This window comes from Narcine bancroftii, chromosome 7, assembly GCF_036971445.1.
Source record: "Narcine bancroftii isolate sNarBan1 chromosome 7, sNarBan1.hap1, whole genome shotgun sequence".
NCBI lineage: Eukaryota > Metazoa > Chordata > Chondrichthyes > Torpediniformes > Narcinidae > Narcine > Narcine bancroftii.
The window spans coordinates 208,322,744-208,344,633 of NC_091475.1; the positions used below are offsets into that span (position 1 = coordinate 208,322,744).

The 21,890-nt window shown below is 39.3% G+C and overlaps 1 protein-coding gene across 3 annotated transcripts in view; it reads left to right on the plus strand.

Moving 5' to 3' along the window:
• LOC138739647 (52 kDa repressor of the inhibitor of the protein kinase-like) overlaps positions 1-18,121 on the plus strand; it is a 117,838-nt gene extending 99,717 nt beyond the window's left edge. For 2 of the 3 annotated variants that reach the window (XM_069892123.1, XM_069892122.1), the window contains exon 5: positions 9,943-18,121. In XM_069892123.1, coding sequence (XP_069748224.1) covers positions 9,943-13,379 — 3,437 coding nt within the window. In that variant the 3' untranslated portion in view covers positions 13,380-18,121. The remainder of the gene's footprint in view (positions 1-9,942) is intronic. The other variant, XR_011342356.1, reaches the window with a different exon arrangement.
• The last annotated feature ends 3,769 nt before the right edge of the window (positions 18,122-21,890 follow it).

A 21,890-nucleotide genomic window follows, 5' to 3' on the forward strand; every position in this document is an offset into this window, starting at 1 on the left:
CGACAGCAGGGTGACCGACAACAAGAGGATCAATAACAGGTGGCCCGATGGACAGACGGCCCACGAAGGGAAGACCAACAGCAAGAGGCCCAGCAAGAGGAAGCCTGACAAAGACATAGAAGTAATTCATCAGGAAAAACAGGACACAGATACAAAGAAGAGAAGACACAAACACAGGTACAGATAGAGAAGAAGACCAAGATCTTCACAGGGAAATAGAAGGTAAAACAGATGGACAGAATATAGATAAAGCCTTTTTTGAAGAACAAATGAGATCATTAAAAGAATGGTGATCATTAGAATTTAGTGCAATTAAAAGAAAAATGAAAAGAGCAGAAGATAAAATCGAAGTTTAGAACAGTTCATGACAGAAATAGGGAAGAGTAGAAAATGTGGAGGAGCGGAAAACGGCTGTAGAATTGGAAGTACAAGATTTAAGAGAAAAATTGGAAGAACGTGTCAAAAAAATTAGAATCACAAGAGTTTTTTTCTCAGAAAATTGATACTTTGGAAATCTATAGTAGGCAAAATAACATAAAAATAGTGGGCCTGAAGGAGGATTAAAAAGACGCAGACATGAAGGAATTTATAAAAGGATGGATCCCGAAGGTTTTGGGAACAACAGAATTGCATGAAGAAATGGAAGTAGAAAGGGCACACAGAGCACTAATACCGAAACCGCAGACACATCAAAAACCAGATCCATCTTAGTAAAATTTTAAGATAAACAAGAGAAAATATATTGGAGCAGGAAAGGAATAAAGTTAGAGAAGATAATAAGCCATTGGAATATAAGGGACAAAAAATATTTTTTTACCCAGACATAAGTTTTGAACTCTTAAAGAAGAGGAAGGAATTTAATACAGCGAAATCGATTTTATGGAAAAAAGGTTATAAGTTTACGTTAAGACATCCAGATGTACTTAAAAATATTTATACCTGGGGAGCAAAACAAACTGTTCTCTGATCTGGAGGAAGCACAAGAATTTGCAGAATGTTTGAAGGACAGAAGAAGAGATGTAACAAGAATGAAGAACGGCGATAAAGTATATATAAAGATGTAAAAACAATGTATATGTAAAGAACTAAAGATGGAAAAGAGAAGGGAAGGAAGGAAGGGGGGTGGGAAGAGAGAGCTTTGTTATATGTATAATTTTTTTTTTAATTTCGTGGGTGGGGGGGAGAGAATAACCGTCACCGCAAAATCAGTTGATGCGAGCAAGATCGCAAAACAAATGGAAGGGGGAGTTGTGGTTGCCCAGCAAGGGATAAGGGGCAACTCAGAGAGGGGGGCTGCATTTGGGGTTAAGGTGTTATTAGGTGTGGGAATTGTTGGAGTATTTTATGTTTTAAATGTGTTGTCATACATTGAGTTTAAAAAGGGAAAACTAAAAGATAAAAATGGGAAAAAGGGGGGTGGAGGTGGCGAGGAGGCAGAAAAGAGGTGTAAACAAGATATAAGATGGCCACATTGAACTATATGATAATGAACATTAATGGAATACATAACCAAATTAAAAGGAAGAGGCTACTAAATTTACTGAAAAAATAAATATAGCATTTGTGCAGGAAACGCATCTAACTGAAGTGGAACATAACAAATTAAAGAGAGACTGGGTAGGACACGTAGCAGCAGCATCATGTAATTCAAAAGCTAGAGGTGTAGCCATATTAATTAAAAATGTACCAATCAAAATAGAGGAGGAAATAATAGATCAAGCAGGGAGGTATGTAATGATAAAGTGTCAGATATACTCAGAATTTTGGAATTTGCTCAATATATACGCACCTAATGAAGAGGATCAAAAGTTTATGCAGGATATATTTTTGAAGAATGTAGATACACAGGGGAATATATTGATAGGAGGGGATTTTAACCTTAATTTGGATCCATTGTTGGATAAAACTGGTCAAAAGACAAGCAAAAAGAATAAAGTAGCCAAATTTATGGTTAAATCAATGCAGGAAATGAAACTTATGGATATATGGAGGAGGCAACACCCAAGAGAGAAGGAATATTCATATTATTCGAGAGGGCATAAAACATACTCAAGGATTGATATGTTTTTGTTGTCACCCCATATTCAAGGGAGAGTTAGAAAAACTGAGTATAAAGCTAGATTACTTTCAGATCACTCACCCCTGTTATTAGGAATAAAACTGGAGGACATCCCACCAAGAACATATAGATGGAGGTTAAACTCCATGCTACTTAAAAGGCAGGAATTTAGAGAGTTTGCTGAATGCCAAATTAAAACATATTTTGAAATAAACACGGAATCGGTGAAAGATAAATTTATACTATGGGACGCAATGAATTGGTTCTGATATAAGGATGTTTTAGCTGAACTCTTGCCTTTCGATCCTATAAGCTGATTCTACTTGTACCATACCCCCATCAAATGTTTCAATACTGACAGTTTATGTCTCTGTAGAAGCAAGAGATCCCATTGATATATATAAAATGATGCATTGATCTCTCCTGAATTTGATCCATCCCCACCTTCGCCCACATTGGAGGTTGATCAATATCAAACAGCCTATTAATAAACTTTAATTGTGCTGCTTGATAATAATTTTGAAAATGTGGTAATTGAAGACCTCCCAAGTCATATCTCCATATCAATTTCTGCATAGAAACTAAATAACTTGCCTTTCCACAAAAACAAACGGACTTCTTTATTTAATTCCTTAAAAAACTCTCCCGGTATAGCACTTGGAATAGATGGAAACAAGTATTGAATGCGAGGATATATATTCATTTTAATACAATTTTCCCGTCCAATCAATTTTAATGGCAATTCCTTCCATCTATTTAAATCAGACAATCTTATTTAGTAACAGTATATAATTCAAACTATATAAATTTTGATACTCTTTATCCACTATTACACCCAAATACTTAATTTTATTTGTCCATTTATACTTTGTGAGTTGTTTACAATCTGAATAATCTCCATCTGATAATGGTAATATCTCATTTTTATCCCAATTTTGTAATAGTTCTAAAGAATTCTTAGGTTGAGACAAATATATCAACACATCATCTGCAAACCGATTAATTTTATACTCTTGCCCACCAATTGTAATTCCCTTAGTATTCATTTCCTGCCTAATCACTTGGGCCAAAGGTTCTATAACTAATGCAAATAAAGCTGCCGACAATGGACAGCCTTGTCTATTTGATTTAAACAAATTAAATACCTACGAAATCTGTCCATTCATCACCACCCGTGTGGAAGGATTAGTATATAATTCCTTACCCAACCAGTAAAGAGTGGTCCAAATTTATATCTTTCTGACATCTTAAATAAAAAATTCCACTCCACACGGTCAAAGGCCTTTTTCGTATCTAGCGCTAATATCATTGGTTGGTTGAGTTGTTGTCTTGAAGCATTAATTATTGGAATTAATTTAGTAATGTTATCAACCGAATACCTATTCTTAATAAATCCTGATTGGTCCACATGTACTAATTTCGGTAAACAATTAGCTAGCCTGTTTGCTAAAACTTTTGCTACAATTTTGTAATCTATATTCAATAAAGATATTGGTCAATATGGCGCTACTTTTAATTGGTGTCTGTCTTTCTTAGGTATAACTGTTATTAATGCCCTTGAGAATGACTCTGGAAATAAACCTGTATCAGTGGCTTGTTTAAGTACATCAGTATATACCGGAAATAACAAATCGTAAAATTCTTTATAAAATTCTGTCGTAAATCCATCTTCTCCAGGTGATTTTCCACTTGGAATAGATTGCAACGCCTCCTTAAGTTCCAAATCAGTAAATGAGCCATCTAACTTCTTAATATCCTCTTCCTCTCATAAAGGTAAATCTAAATTTGATAAAAACAGAGTCGATCTGCTCCACATCCGAAGTCCCTTCGGATGTATATGTCCCGATGAAATGTACGGAATTCATCGTTAATATCCTGGGGTTTATATGTTATCCCCAACTTCCCCCTACTTGCATTAATCGTTCTGGAAAGTTGTTCAGTTTTCAACTGCCAGGCTAAATCCTTACACAACTCATAATAACAATGTTTTGATCGCAGAATCATTTTTTTCATAATTATAGGTCTGCTTTATAATATAACGAAGCATCAATTTAGACAATTGTATTTTATTATCTTCCGTTGCATTTTTCTGAAACATCTTTAATGCTGCAATCTCTTTTTCTAAATCCTGAATTTCTGCATTGTATTGCTTTTTCGGTCTTGCTGATGGCTAATAATTTGGTCCCGTAAATATGCTTTCAACGCATCGCATAATGTAAACTTACTTTGAACTGATCCCTCATTCGTTTCTAAAAAAAAAACTTAATCTGCTCTCTTACAAACATAATAAATTCAGGTCTTTTTAATAATATCTCATTAAATCTCCAACAATAACTTTTCTCCACCCTCTCGGCAACATTACAAGAAATTAACAATGAGTGGTCTGACAAAATCCTACTACTCTTATACTCCGCCTGTCCAATTCTACCCTGCAAATGTGCTGATACCAAAAAAAGTCTATTCTTGAAAATGAATCCTGACGTGCTGAGTAAAATGAGAAATCCTTGTCACTCAGATGTATCCTTCGCTATATTTCCACTAAATTTAAATCCGCCATCAGTTCAATCCTTCTTTTCGCCTTTCTAGTTTTCTTCACACAATTTTTTGGAGATTTATCCAAGAGTGGGTCCAAACAGCAGTTAAAGTCTGCTCCAAACATAATGTTCTCATTTGAATGATACAAATGCAAAAATGCATCAGTAATAATCATTTGGCGTGTACAAATTCATCAAAGTCCAAGCTTCTGAAAATAGTTTGCAGTTAAGCTTCAAAACTCTACCTGCATTCTCAGAAAAAGATTCTAGAACAAAAGGTACCTTTTTATGTATCAAAATTGTAACTCCTTGAGCATTAGAATTAAAAGAAGATGCTATCACATGTCCGACCCAATCTCGTTTCAATTTCAAGTGTTCTGCACCCAACACAACAAACCTTCACACAAAATGTGAGCTTCAAAGGGGAAAAAAAACCCTTAAAATCTACCAATATAAAGTTTTTTTAAACCCCCCACCTCAAACACAAACAAACAAAAAAGCCACCTAGTGGTACCCCCTCTCCTATCCGGGTGTGGTCTAAACCACTAGTGACAGATGACTTCAGAAGAAACAGAGCCATGCACCCTCCCCAGCTGATATTCCAGTATCAGGAAAAAGTATTTATTCAAAATTAAGAATTCAGTCCACAACTCCCATAACACCAACTGCTTGATCCACAACGCCAACAGCACCCGCGCCTTGACCATCATCTCCCTTTTCGATCAATTTTTGCTTTTCTGTTTTTTTCCTGCCATTTCCATTCCCATTCCTCTTTGGAGATCCCTACGATTTTGATTGTTTCTGCAACTCAAGCTATGTGGATTATTTGGTAAAGAATTAGCAAAATTCAGAGCTTCAGATTCATCTTCAAAAAACTGAGCTTGAAAATTACCATAAAACACTTTCAACACAGCTATCTAAAAGCAAATCTGTAACCTTTCTTCCATAACACCGCCTTAGCGGGATTAAATTCTTTACGTCTCCTTATAACATCCTGACTTAAATCAGCATAAAAAAAGACTCTATTACCCTGAACCACCAAAGGTCCTTGATTCTGACGAGCCTTCTGCACTGCCAAGCATAATATACCGTACACAACGAATAAGAACTGCACGCGGCAGTTGATCTGGATAAGGCTTTCACCATATCGCTCTATGTGCTCTATCCAATTCTAATCCTTCCGGAAATGCATCCTTTCCCAACATCTCTGGAATCCATTTTCAAAAAAACTTCACCAGATCTGTTCCTTCAATATCTTCCAGCAATCCAACTATCTTAACGTTATTACGCCAACTTTGGTTCTCCAATGTGTCACTTTTCTTGAAGAATTCTCATTTTTGTATGTCCCAACCTGTACTACAATGTTCCACATAATCCATTCTCTCAGTATATCTCTCCACTTTATCATTACAATCACGAAACGCCCACTTAATCTATAAATTCATCCTGCGCCACATCCACTGCTCGCAGAGATTTAGTTACGTCTTTTTTTAATTACAGACACTTCTTCCCTCAATTTAGTCAGTTGCATCTTATTTTTTTAAAAAATCCTTGCGTGACCTGTATCGCCATGTTATCCATTCAACGCATAAATTCTTCTGACATAGATAATGTAGTATCCCCTTCCGCAGTTACAGTTTGGAAAGTCTGTAAAGAAGGAGATTTAAATCTTTGAGGCCTACCTTGTATAATTCTTGCAGCCTGTAAAATTGCTGCTTCTTCTTCCTCAGGTGTCCCAAGAAACTCTTCTTCCTTTCCTGAGTCCAGTGCCACGACCTCGACCTGGGCCACCCGACTACAGGTCCTGACTCCCTCCCAAACAGGGCTGACGTTGTCAGGCCGTCGAGAGAGAGCCATCCCTGTGATCTGGGCCCAGTCGGGGGTAACACACATGCGCGAGTCTCCGTGCATGCCCAGTTTCGTCAGGGCCCAGAAGTGCAGATCCTCCGTCTCTGCACCCAGGAACGGCACATTGCTGACAGCTCCGACGTGATCACGCAGGCGAACGGAGCCCTCGCCTCCGCGAGGCCCCACATCCTCAGGCGCGATCGCGCCCCCCCCCCCCCCACCTTTCCCCGGATTGTGGCTTACCGCACGGGCGCCATCTTGCATGGTGAGACACAATAGGGCGCCGGCATTACTGCAGTCTTGGCCTGGATGGTCCATTGTGGATTCAGAGCCTGCAAGATCGACCCCCGTGGATCCTTTGGATAGGTAGGCCTCAATTCTTCTGTACTTTCAGCTCTTTTAAATTGTATTCTTTTTCCAGTCTGAGCTTTTGTTCCCTTCATTATTGCTGCAGTTAACTCTTAAACTTAATCAGAACAAATTTTAAAAGTCCTCTTCCTATGCCAACTTGCCACACCCCCCCCCCCCCCTTGCCACTGTGTCTTGATCGAGAGCACTTATGACATAGAAGTAGAGGGTGTCGGTTGGAACTGAGCTCAAACCACACGTGTGGCTGCGACACCCAAAATATTGGGAGCCTGTGTGAGACCACAAGGATGGTCGCTGGCTCCACCTGGTCTATTATTTTCGGGTCCAACCAGTAGTTGGACCTGTTTGGGTATCCAATATAGTGTTCGCGCTACGCGAGCATGGAGAAGAATGACATGAACACCAAAGCTTTGAAGACTGGTTTATTGCACTGGCTGTCACGTTTATATGGGCCTGAGGTGCTGACATCAGGGCCCTGCGTCATCGGAGCACCTGGGATTAGCCAGCGTTTTCACCACAGTTTCCCGTCTTCCTGCCGTGCAGGAGGTCACCTGGGACGCTGGCTGGTGTCACCCCCAGGTCTGCGGGGTTGGCACGTTTGTCGGCCATTTTATGAGCCGGAACATGTGCGGGCTGCTAAAACTTGATAAATAATGAGTGTAGTGTGAGTAAAAGAGAAGACAAAATTAAGTGATGTAGAAACTTGCATAAAGTGTGAAAATAAGGAGAATGATGGAGCAGCAGGCACAGGGAATTAGTTAATGTAGACATCATAATGAGGTGCTTAGTATGGGTGCTACTGTCAGAGAAAAGGACCTGAGGGAATTGTCAGAGATCATAATTGATGGCTACTTAATAACTTTTGGCAGGGAAATAGTTTTATACATAGCTCCCAAGTATTTTTTTTTCTCTCTGTGTTGATTTCCTTGTTACTAAGGCAAAGGTGCTTTGCAAAAAGTCTTTCAAAAGTAGAACCTTAGAACAATTACAGAACAGAAACAGGCCACCTCAGCCCCTCTGGTCTGTGCAAAATTATTTTTTCTTGTCTAGTCCCACTGACCTGCACTCAGTCCATAGCCTTCCATACCCCTTAAATATTAAAATTGAGCCTGCATTTACCATTTCACACTCCCACCACTTTCTGAGTGAAGAAGTTCCGACTCGTGTTCCTCCCAAACTTTCCCCCTTTCACCCTTAACCTGTGTCCTTTTGTTAGATTATTTCCATTGAGGGTGGATGAAATTCTATTTACATTGACTCTGTCCTCCTCATAATTTTAAATACCTCAATCAAATCACCTCTCATTCTTCTACGCTCCATGGAATAAAGGCTTAACCAGTTTAACCTTTCCTTGTAACTCAGATCTGTCCACAGTTCCCACAACTTCTTTTGCTCAAATGGTTTTCAAATATAGCAGGTCACACAGGATAATTACAGAAGATGAAGACCATTTGGTCTATCTGAATATATTGCTAAACATGTTGGACTGCTAATAGAGCAACTATCTTGAAATCTTAAATTGTGCTATTGTTTTTCTCTCTACTGACCATACCAGGTCCAATCCAGGTACTTATCCCTCTCCCTGAGATATAATTTCCTGTTGTCAGACTATTATTGCTTTGAACCTGCTGTACTATAACAGTTTACTATTCCAGATGTAACTTTGCGAAGTTTTATACTTTGAGTAATTTCTGAAAATATACACAAAAAGAGAAAGGAACTATATGTAAGTTTTAACAATAAGAGAGTAACTAGGTAGAGGATGACTTAAGAACAAAGGAGGGAATTTATGCCTGGAGCCAGAGGAAGTGGTGAGGTACCAAATGAGTACTTTCCATTAGGGCTCACCAAGGAGAGGGATACCAGGGCACGCTCCTAGCATGAAGCTGGCAGTAGACGGTCTTTTGGGAAAATATTAAAGTGAGAAAGCTCTGATGAGATCTATCCCAAGTTATTGAAAAAAGCAAGATAGAAGACTACTGGGGCCTCGACAGGGAACTCTGCGTCCTTTTTAGTCACAAGCATAATCCCAGAGAACTATAGAATACCCAACATTTAAGAGACTGTAGAACGAAGAGTAAAAAACACACTGCTAAAAGAACTCAGCAGATCGTGCAGAATCAGTGGGAGAAAAAGATTGGTGGACGCTCTGAGTTGGACCCCTTCCATGAGAACGGAATGTTTGTTTAAGATGGGCAATTGGGACAAATCGGGAAATTATGCTATATTTATTTTTTCAAGTACAATATTAATGTATTTTCCCTAACTACTGCCTGTCTGATCTCCTTGGCCCCTGATTTCCACATGAAACAAAACTATTTCAGTATGAATTAAACTTAATGATTGGACTTTCTGTGGGTAAACAATTTAATAGATGTTCTCTCTGAGAGGAAAATACTCCTCATCTTAATTTCTTCAGTGCATTTATGTATTTATTGATATTAAATTGTTCCTACTTTAACAACTTTAAACCTGTGTGAAGTAATAATAATTCAGTCTTAAATCACTTTCTTTCAATGCAGCCTTGCTTTCATTGTTTTCGGTTTGGAAATGAAGATTGACAAAAATTGAAGCTATGGTAGAAATTTAATTGTGCAGGTTACCACCCTCACTCAACTCTCTCCCCCCCCCCCCCCATTATTATAAAGAGTAATGAAGATAGGTAAGAGCTTTTGGTTTATATGTTTTTATAAAAATTACTCATTCCATGAAAAGTTTACAGAGTCCATTTGCCACCAACTCTCCTCTTTGGTTCCCTGTTGATATGTCAATAGAAGTGATAGAGGTACACTGAAATGTTTGACAAATGGTGAAAATGTCAGAAAGTATCCCATTGTCCATCTTGGTAGGAAAGGTGAAAGGACAAGGAGTGAGGATTTTATTCAGGTGGCTACTTTCTTCCTCAAAAATAGGCCAAGATTCTACTGTTCTGTAAGACAGGGTGGACAGAGATTTGATAAGCAGTAGGTGAATGGTTATCAGAGGTAAGGTGGAGCTTGGTGTTGAGCTTACAATCTGATCATTTGTGACTTTTGTTAAATATTGGAGCTGGCTTGGGTTCTGAGTGGCCTATGCCTGCTTTTTATGCATATATTTGTATTAAAGACTATGCGTCTCTTTTTAATCTCTAAGCTGACGGTGATGTCTTGAGAGGTCTACAGTGCAAGCAAGAAACAGTCAACGAATCAGAGAAAACAGATCTGGAGGGTGCAACAGAAAGCCTTGAGGAATCTACTCATCTGGAAGAATCTTTGAATTTGACCCCTGAAGAGAAAGGGAATAAAGAATTTCTCAAAGTTTTATTTGAAACTATCCTGCTTTTGGGGAGGCAGAATGTTCCATTGGGAGGATCTGCCACTGAAAACATCAATAATTTATGCAATACTCCAGATAATGTTCAAGCCCTGCTGGAGTTCAGAATGAATGCAGGTGATGAAATTCTTCGGAAGAGGTTTGAGACAACTGCAGTGAATGCAGTGTATTGCCCGAAGAATTTGCAAAAAGACCTTTTGGATATCTGCGAGATAAGCATTCGGGAGGAAGTTCTCCGAGAAGTACGTGACGGCAATTTCTTCTCAATTATAACCGACGACGTGATCAACATAGCAGGGGTTGACCACGTCTCTCTTTTGATTAGATTCTTAGATGAATCTGACTCACTAAGGCAAGAGTTTATTGGGTTCGTGCCATGTGACCTAGACGGAGAGTTTTTAGCAAATCGGATCCATGAGACCCTGACAGAAAAATGGGGGCTGAATCTGTATTTCTGCCGTGGACAGGCTTATAATGGCTCCGGGATGATGTCTTACAAAAACCAAGATGTTGTGGCTAGCATTTTGCAACAGTGTCCAAAGGCGTTATGCACTCCGTGCTCCTCTTATCCACTAAATATATGGATGGCAAAGTCCAGTTTGATTTTTGGTATCAATATGGTACTGAGCTTGATGGAAAACATAGTGTCATTCTTCAGTTTATCGCCTCACCTCCAAAAAGTTCTTGACGGCAGCATCGAAAGCATCTATCAGACAAATGAGGAAAAGGTAAAAGAGCTGAAAAAGCTTTTCCAAATAAATTGGTATGAAAGACATGACACTTTTGAGATCCTGGCTGATCTTTATGAAGTGTTGGTGACCTGCTTGGATGATATCAGCTACGATACGTGCGGTAGGTGGAATGTTGAGATCGCAACCCGGGCCAATATGCTGTCATCCACCATGCGAGATTTTGAAATAGTTGTCTCGCTTATGGTCCTGAAGAATGTCCTTTCTTATACAAGAGCCTTTGGCAAAAACCTCCAGGGTCAGGCTTCAGACACCTATTTTGCCTCGAGCACTTTGACTGCTGTTCTCCATTCATTGAATGAAATGAGGGACAATATTGAAGTCTACCACGAGTTCTGGCTGGAAGAAGCCACCAACTTGTCCTTAAAAATGGGGATTGAATTAAAATTGCCGTGGAGATGCCGTAGGCAATCTCATAATGGAGAGGTGTCGGAAGAGTCTCCAGAAAATTACTACAAAGAAGCAATCACTGCGCCGTTTCTGGATCACATTATTTTAGAAATCGAGGACATGTTCTCCGAGCAGCAGTTAAAGGCCCTCAAGTGCTTGTCATTGGTGCCTTCTGTTATGGCGCAGTTAAAATATAACACTGGAGAGGAAAACATGGCTGATTTATATAAAGATGATCTCCCAAATCCAGATACCCTTTCTGCGGAATTGCACTGTTGGAAGATAAAATGGAAGCACCGCAGTCGAGATGTCGAACTACCCAGCACTATATTTGATACTCTTCGTCATCCCGACATCAAGTTCTTTCCCAATGTATATACTTTGCTTAAAATAGTCTCCAATCTTCCAATTATGAAACTTGAAACGGACAAATATGATATTGGAAGGAAACGACTCAAAGCTTATTTGAAAGTCACTCCGGTTGAGGAAAGGACAAGCAGTTTAGCGCTGATCCATATCAATTGTGATGCAAAACATGATTATGATATGATGGTCGATACCTATGCTAAATTGTATCCAGAGAAAATGCAGTTGCCTCATGTGTCCGATTCAGATAATGTGGAAGTAAACAACCATGATGGAAGCAGTGTAGAAATAAACAATATAGATACAAGCACTGGTCCGTTGTTTGAAGTCGGCAGTGACTGCATGGAGGTAGTGAGTCACACACTGGTGAGTGGGATTGTATTACACCACCAGTCGCCGGGAAGTATCTTGGAGGCCTGCCAGAATGCTAGCAAGAGTATCATTGAAGTGGCCCAGCATCCAGAGGGGAGCACTGTAGAACTGCAACAGCTTCCCGTCAGCAGCGCTGTAATTGTGACTCAGCATTCCGCAGAATCCAGTGTGGAATTGCAGCATCATCCTGATGTGGTTGAGCAACCAGTCGGAAGCAATGTTGAAATCCAACACCACATAGAGGGAAGTGTGGTGGAGGTGATCCACCATCCAGAGATGAACGGTGTAGAATTACAGCCTTGCTCTGAGATAAATGGCATGGAATTGGAACATCATCAAGAGGAAGTGATTGAGGTGAGCCATCATTCGGAAATGAGAGCTGTAGAATTTGAGACACAGTTGGAGGGCAGGACTGTGGAATTGGAGCACCACGTGCAAGGAGTTGCTGTGACATTGCAGCAACATATAGAAGGAAGTACCGTGAAACTGCAGGATCATCCTGACTGCAGCACCGTGGAGTTGCATCGTCCTGAGGCAACTGCTGTAGAGCTAAGCCACCATGCAGAAGAGAGCACTATGGAGGTGGATCATTATTCCGAGACAAGTACCACAGACTTGCAGCAACATCTGGAGTCCAGTGCCATAGAACTACAACATCAACTTCAACCAGAGCCCATTGCCACAGAGATTTTGTGCCACCCAGAACCTGGAGCGGTGGAAGTAGTGCAGCACAGCCTGGAACCTGTTGCCGCAGAAGTGCAGCACCCTGCAGATCCTGGTGAGGCAGAGTCGCAACACCCTCCGCAGCCAAGTGACGCAGAGGTGCATCATCATCCACACCCTGATGCCTTCGAAATCCAGCGTAACTCAGAACCTATCATTTCACAGATGCATCAACATCCAGAGCCTCCTAGTACAGATATACAACACCATCCTGAGCCTAATGTCATGGTAACAACCCAGCACTGCTCAGAGCCTGTCGTTTCAGAAAGAGAGCTCCAGGTGGAGTCTGCCATTTCAGAGATACAACCGCATTCCGAGCCTAGTGCCGTAGTAATTCAGAACCATCCACAGACTGTCGTTGCAGAGATCCAGCACTATTCTGAACCTGTTGCAAAGGAATATAGTGCCATTGTAATCCAGAGCCAATCTGAGCCTATCACTGCAGAGATAAAGCAGCATCCTCAGCCTGTTACTACGCAGATACATCAGCATCCGGGGTCGACTGTAATGGTAATCCAACACCACCCAGAATGTACTATTGCAAATATACATCAACATCCTGTGGCTAGTGCTTTGCTAATCCAGCAGCACCCTGAGCCTGTTACAATGAAAGCGCAGGACCACGCAGAGGCTGGTGCACCTTCACCCCAAACCTAATGTATTGGGAGTTACAGGCTCATCTGGCATCTGATACAGGGGTTGAGAGTTATCCACAGGTGAGCACATAGAATTAGAGCACTATCATTTGCAACGATTGTGGAATCCAGCACTGTGGAACTAGTGGAAAACTGTTCAGAGGTAGTGGATTTCAGGACCATCCAGTAAGAGACACAATGGAAGTGGGCAGTATGAGTGTTTGAACTCAGCAAGTGAATGGTGAAGAAATAAAAATTTGGGAAATCAAAAATTCAAAAGAAAATGATTCAGAAATGAACGTTTCTAGTGTAAGTAATGTAAATAATTCTGAATTAGCTGTTCAATAAAATGACTAATTGTGCTACTTTGAGTAAAGTTAATGCAGTCTCTCTATCCAAATCTGTGACCAAGTTAGCTTTGGCTTGTTTAAATAAAAACTCTTGCATGGTTATGTTGGTAATGTTCGTTAAGAGGGAAAATAACAACATTTGGAAAACTTTCATTCATTGAAATATTTACTCTGCCTCACCCCCAAAATGTTCTTTGTGCCTCCCCTTGCCATAATCCACGCTTTTCCTGTCCATCTCCAATTACTTCTGATTTTTGCGCTAGGACAAAAGAAAAAGATTTTTGTCAAAAGACCCATCCACCTGTAAAGCTGATTTGAAGGAGTGTATATTAGTGGTTTTCAAACTGCCTGCCTCAACTCACATTCCACCTTAAGTAATCCCTATGCCATAGGTGCTCTGATTAGTAAGGGATTGCTTAAGGTGGTATGTGAGTGGAAAGAAAAGGTTTGAAAACTAATCTTTTAATTGTCCCTAATTGAATAGTTTTGTGCACGGTTTCAGAACTCCAAAGGAAATGGGCCAATGACAATTTTTCTCAAGCAAAATATTTCAGTACCAACTGGGTCTTTTCCCCACACATACACCTTAAGCAATCCCTTACTAATCATGGAACACTTAGGTCTACTGTTTATTGGATTGCTTAAGGTGGAATGTGAGTTTGGGGGGCAGTTTGAAAACCACTGGTTTAAACGTAGCACTGGTCTCAGCTGAAATTGTAACTGTTAAATTTATGTTAAAAAAGTTGCTGTGCAGATAAGAAACTACATAATCGATTGTGATACCTGATTGTGATGTTTGTGTGAAATATCTAATGTTTTAAAGTTTTTAGCATCCTTGCCTCAGAACATTCATCCCTGGATGTTGAATTTGACTGCCCTTGAGAATGGATGTGTGATATTCCTTCATTGCTTTGAGCTCATTTTGTGATCTATCAAACCTCCTCAACACTCCTGAACAATTGGTGCAATTTTGGTGCTCTTCTCTCTTTCCAACCCCTTCTCAATGTCCAATTAGCATGCATCATCTGATTGAACCTTTGGTCGCTATGCTCTGGATTTCAGTAGTGTTTTTGGAAGGCAATCATTTGATGTATGAAGTTTATTTTCCTCACAAAATGTTTCTAAATTGGGTATTTTAAATATTTAATTTTATTAACCATAGATTTTTTTGGGGATACTTCGTGGTTCTCCATTGCATCAAACATTAAAACAGGGGATGCAGTAGAGAAACCTGGTGTCCATATTCACACTTAGACATGTTGGAAATTCCTGAATGGTTTCGGAAGTAATCTAGTTCATTTTCTACTTTGCCCATGTTATCAACCCCCCCTCCCTCGCAACATTTGGCACTTTATTGAAAATGAGGTTAAAAGGCTACTTGATCAGTAGGAGAGCCATCCATTTAATGGTTTAGAAAATTTTGCATTTAAATCGTGCTTCAATATCTCAAGATAACCAAGATCGTTTTGTTAAAATGTTGATCACTGGCATTTGATTTTCATGTACAAGGTCTCATTACTTAAAAGAAGCATAAAAGAGTTGCTTCATAGTTTGGATTTCCTTGCTGTTTCAAAAGTAAAGTGATTGAGAGGAATGGCTTATTCAGAGAAAGGGGGAATCTGCTGCTAAGATTGAATTTTAATTGAATTTCACATCAGAATATAAAATGACCACATCTATTGAATTATTATTGCTGGGAGAAATACTACTTGCTCTGAGAACAAATACACATTCAGTAATTTTATAAAGTTTAATTGAATGATCAAGTTTTCTGGAAAATTGGATCTTTGTTCACTTTTTGTCTTAGTGTTTAATTGTATCGCGAACAATGTTCAGTTATTTTGATGATCCATTTAATTAAGGCTTTCTTCACATTGTTTCAGAGCAAGAGCAGTGCACAACTGAGCCCTCTTGATGGCCAAAATTCTGATGAGTTAACATTATAATTAACTTCCATGTGTTGAGCTAAGAAAAGGTGAGAGCATTGGGGATGACATGAGAAGGTACAGAAATGAAATTGGTCAGGGCTTTTGAGCATTGCCCACCATATAGCACATGGATTGTACCAATTCCTCTACTTTTTAGTTTTATAGGACCACTGGCTAACTCAAACTGTAAAGTGGGCTATTAGGTTTAGATCTCAGCAATCCTGGTAATTTTTATATTAAATAGTAATTTTTTACCATATTTTAGTGTTTTTCAGTGATCCGCAGTTATTTGGATCTTGAGACGTGTCTTCTTTATCCTTGGGAATTTAATGTCAATGTAGCGACATTTGCTTTGGAGTATTTTCCTTGATGGGAGTGTGAGGGCTATAAACACTAGCTTCAAATAAATGTCATATCTATCAGGCCCATTTCTGCAGAATTAGGGAGCTGGGCATGGTGGGGAGAGGATAAGGGAAAGGGAATAGAGGCACATTGGATGTCCTTTTTGGAAACCCCTTTACCTTGTTTTTCTGTGTGAGCCTAGTGCTGCAGACTGTATTGGTGAATTTGATCCTATCATTTTGATATTGTCAATTGCAAAGTTGCCTTGCTTTTAAAAGGAGGTATGGAGCCTGACTGTAAAAGTTTCAATGGCTCTCCAAATTGAAGTTAATTGGTGGAGCGGGGTATGAAAGAACCTGGGACCAAGATTTACATTGTGCGGTTCCTTTATGTTCTTGGCCACAAGAGGGGGCTCTGTTCATGCTCCAGGTGGTGTGGAGAATTTAATTATATTTCAATTAACATGGGTCTTTGTAGTTGATTCTTTCATTCCACTCCAAAATGCTTCATTTAATTTATTAACCTCATTCTATCGTCAGATTTCACTTCATTGGTAGGTGGTTTTGCAGAAAGTTTTGATATTCAAAAACATTCAGTTTTGCAGCTTAATTAACTATTAATGTATTAAGTTTCATGGATACTTGGTTTCCTGTTAACTGGTTATTATGTTAGAAACCCATTTCCTCAAACTTAATCTTGCTTTTTTTAAATGCTGTTGAAAGGCTCCTTGTTCGACACATCAAATTTATATTATAAAGCAGAGTCCTATTTGTAAGCTGCCTAAGCAGATTGGTTACTGGACTGACTATTTTGTTATGTACTTTACAGCATACTTGGTAAAGATTATTTAAATTGAACTATACAAGTATTTACTGCTTCTTCCACAGTGGCTTCGTGGTCAAGGCACCATTTCTGGTGAAAACCCACAATGCTTTAAACATACTCTCATTCTCTACTAAGTTAGAGCAGGGGAACTACAATCATTGCATTATCCTCTACATTACTATGGGGATGGGTTTAGTTCAGACTCTTCCCTCTATTTGCTGTCCACAAATTAGTAATTAATGGGTGTTAATCAGCCTTATTTACACCATTAAAGCTTCAGCTTGAAGACCATTTGTGAAAAGGACTGGAAGGAATAATTGAATGGTGTTTCAGTTTCAATTTCAGGACAAGGCATCATTTCTGAATTTTTGTGTATGTAAATACTCCCTGTTCAGGCTGGGTTGGGTGAGGGTGGGAGGGGACAGGCTGTATGATGATGCTGGGTCTTTGAAGAAATATTTGCTGATTGTTTCTAGATAGAGCCACCTTAACTGGAAGAAGGTTGACATGTTTACTTCTAATAAATGTAAGGCTGATTTTAGTTGCAAGAAAAAATGCTGAAAAAGGAAAAAAAATCCTGGAGGGAATAAAAGGCATTAAAATATATCTCTCACTCTTGTATCCCACACTCTTGCTCTCTCACTCACTCTATCTCGTATTTGTGCACATAATTTCTCCAGCAGCCGTACTGAAAGGAGTTGCATGTAAAAAAAAAACATGGAATTCAATCAATTCTGATGTCATTGGAATGAGATTCTGTCTTCCTCTCCTAAGCACAACGTGCTGCCTTGAAGAATGGCCGATTCTTTTCCTCTACACCACACAATTAGCTAAAGTAAAATGAAGAGCTTATATTTTCAAAGCTTATTGGGAATGTTTGGTGCTGTGTTCTGTCTTTTAGAAGAAAATATTTCAGAAGCATACAGTGCCTGGTACAAATAATAGTGATTTATCTGTGCTGGTACTTTTGAGTAGTTAGTAAATTGATCAGTTCTTTATACACTGTGAAGGACATTTCTTGTCATTGCTTTGTTACAGGTTCTGTACTTCAGTGCACCACTGGCCCTTGGATTATAAATACTTGAGAAAGGAACCTGCACTTGTTTAGTCTTGTAACTTTTTTCATTAATTATGAAAACTTTGTCAGAATTATTAGCTTTTGTGGTACATAAATTCAATAGATTAAGACACTTTCATATTCCTGTTTTATGTTCAATGTTGCAAAAATTATAGCTACTTGGGCTTATTTCTGCAGTCTAGATGTTACATACATTTTACGTGCTTATGTATTTTACAATAAATTGAAAATTTAGAACATTGATGTGTTTTCTTTTCCGATACCTTTCACCACTTCCCTCCTTCATTCTCTTGGTTCTTGTCTTTGAAATGATGGAACTCAACACAGTTTCGTACTTTGTACAAAAGACTTTTATTTTCTGAACTAGTCCATTAAGCAATTAAAAGCTCAGTCTGTCTAGGTGTGATAAATACAACAAGTTGTACATGACATTGTCTTTCAACTCTTGCACAGACTTTGTTTTGTAGTTTTACTTGGCTGGTGTGAAGAATGAGGTGAGTAGAAATTTACTCTTGTTTAACCACTCACAAACTAGAAGCCATTATCTGCAACCCTACTAACAAGGTCTGCACTACCAATGTCCAATTCTGATCAGAAATTCCAGCTATATTATCTTGCCATCACCATAGAACCACAGAACACTGCAGTACAGAAATGGGCCTTGTCAGCCCTTCTAGTCTGTGCTGAACTATTATTTTGCCTAGACCCACTGACCAGCGCCCAATCCATGGCCCTCCATACCCCTCCCATCCATGTACCTGTCCAAATTCTTCTTAAATGTTAAAAATTACCCTTCATTCACCACCTCAGCTGACTGCTCGTTCCACTCTCCCACCGCTCTCTGTGTGAAGAAGATCCCCCTCATGTTCCACCTAAACTTTTCCCTTTTCACTCTTAACTCATTCCTCTTGTTTATACATCACCTGGACTCAGTGGTAAAACCCTATTTACATTTACTCTATCCTCATAATTGTTAATACCTCTATCAAATCTTTCCTCATTGTTCCACGCACCAGGGAATAAAGTCCTTACTTGTTTAACCTTTCCCTGTAAAAGGTTTGCTTCCTGAAAAAAAAGATTATGATAGACAATTTCAAATTTGCTGAATTGCTTATGAAGTTGGAGAAACATTAAATTAACTTTTATTGAATTAAGCATGTTTAATCGCATAATGTTGCTGACACCAAGCATTCAGGGTGACTACACATGTTGCGCAGCAAATGTGAAGAGCTTCGGGTTTGTCTTGGTCACCAATTTTTCATCCGAAGTAGAGCTAATAGGCTTTCTTAATAAGTGCAATCACGGTGCATATTTGAGCCTTAATTGTATATTTGCCAGAAATGTAACAATGTTTTTTTGTTGCATTGAATCTTCCTGAAAACAATGGTATTATGTACATTCACTTGAATCTTCCTGAAGACAATTAATGGTATTATTATGTGCATTCACTATGCTATTGCCTGAAGAACATGTGCATCAACGTGCATTCAATCTATATCAATGTAACACACAGTATCTGTGAGTTCTTATAGCTGTCTGCATTGATCATTACCAAGCAAGGACAGCCCTAACACAACATATGCATAGCATCTGCACTGAGTGCATGCCCAGAAACTTACCAGGGCTGTGTGCTCAGCCCACTCTTGTTGACCCATGACTGCATCAAGAGATCCAACAGTTGGCCTCATCAGCAACAACAATGAGTCACACTACAGAGAAGAGGTGGAAAATTTTGTGAAATGGTGCAAATGTAACAATCTGAGTATCAATGTGGACAAGATGAAGGAGATGATTGTGGACTTCAGGAACACATCCAACAACTCTAGTAGAGGAAGTGGAGAGCACCACGTTGCTTGGAATTCACTTTACTAGTGACCCATCATGTTTATTGATAGAGTGCTAGAGATACTCCTGGTCACTAGAGGAAGTCAGACGAATGTTGCAGTTAAGGTTTGATGAAGAACATAGCTGCACCACGAAGTTGTGAGTTGTAAATAAAGTACTGTTGATACCAAAAGAACCCAAGTTTCTTTATTGCTTAAAAAAAATCACATGGTACCAGGAGTGTGCATTAATCATTATCAGCAGAAAAAATGGGAAGTATGAAGGTTCCCGATGCTGTGAATTGGACTAGGAATGTCAACCACAAATGGCAGTTGTTCAAACAATGGTTCATACTGTGTTTGCAAGCTGTTGGACTTTGATAAGAAACCAGATCCACAGTAGCTTGCACTGTAACTTATCGTGGCAGGACCTCAAGCGTGGTTCGTATTTGTCAGGGAAAGTTTGACAAAGTTGTTGAGAGGTTTGAACACTTTTCACATGTATGCAGCTGCAGGCAGATAACTTTGATACTTTTGTAATGGACTTAAGGTAAATGCAAGAACATGCAATTTTGGATTGCTGCGAGATTCAATCATCCGCAATCAAACTATGTTTGGAATTATTGATAAGAAAGTAAGGAAAACGTTGCTATGAGAGACAGAGATTACATTAGCTGGAGGTGTGAAGATATGCCATGCCAATTAATTAGCTCTGCAGCACCTGAAAAAGTTCTTTGACAGTGCCAAAGCCAGTGAAAATGAAGACATAATTGTAGCCACAGTGTGCGTACGACACATGAACTGAGAATGAGACATAAGAAACAACAAAAAGATGGAGAGACATTCAATTGCAAATGATGTAGCACTCAACATTCACCTAAACAATGCCCAGCCGGGGGGAGTCACGTGATGGAGTAGTGGCCGGACGGTGAACTCCAGCCCTCTCCAGAAAAGTTAAAAAAAACAAAGAAAAACACAAAGGCACAGAAATAAAAGTTAAAGAAAAGTGAATATAAACGTGGAAAGAAGATGGCGACAAAAAAAGAAAAATCGAAATCAACGGTAAGAAGAGAGGAAGAGAAGACAACGGAGGAAGAAGGAGAAGGCCTTACCTGTTCGAAGAGGCCCGCGGTGGAGAGAGAAACCCGCTCCCTCAGGTCGGTAGAAAGTGGACTACAAAAATGGCTCGTTGAGCCGAGTAAAAGTGCGCAACCGCGCATGCGCGACTCCGTGCGCATGAAAAAAAACACACTGACGGGAGGGGTGACCAGCTGGGGAGTCGATCTCCACAGCCGGCAACGACAGCTGCAGAACACCTGCAGCAAGAAGAGAACACAGAAGACAATGAAAACAAGAAAGAAGAGAAGAAAAGGGCAACAAAGAAACAACAGATGGCCAACCCAGAGGAAGAAGAAGAGGAAGAGTACAGTGAAATAGAAGAAGAAAAGAAAGGCAAGGTAAAGGATATACTTTCTCTTATTAAAGAATACATGGAGTCATTTAAAGAATGGCAAACACAGGAATTTAATGATTTATGTAGAAGAATAAACAACACAGAAGAGAAAATTAATAAAATAGATATGACCTTAACAGAAATGGGAAAGAAAATGGACAAGATGGAAGAGCGGGAAGTAGCAGTAGAAATGGAGGTAGAGGACTTAAAAAAGAAATTAGAGGAATCTAATAAAAAAGTTAAAGAGACACAAGAACTGTTGGCTCAGAAAATAGATATAATGGAAAATTATAACAGAAGAAATTACATAAAGATAGTGGACCTTAAGGAAGATGAAGAAGGCAAGAATATGAGAGAGTTTATAAAAGATTGGATCCCTAGGATCCTAGGATGTCCAGAACTACAGCAAGAAATGGAAATAGAAAGGGCACATAGAGCATTGGCCTTTAAACCACAACCACAACAAAAACCAAGATCTATTTTAGTAAAATTCCTAAGATATACTACAAGAGAAAAGGTACTGGAGAAGACAATGGAAAAAGTAAGAGAGGGCAACAAGCCACTGGAGTACAAAGGGCAAAAAATCTTCATTTATCCAGATATAAGTTTTGAACTCCTAAAGAAGAGAAAGGAGTTCAATACAGCAAAGGCGATTTTATGGAAGAAAGGGTATAAATTTATACTAAAGCATCCAGCGGTATTGAAAATATTTATTCCAGGACAACAAAACAGAC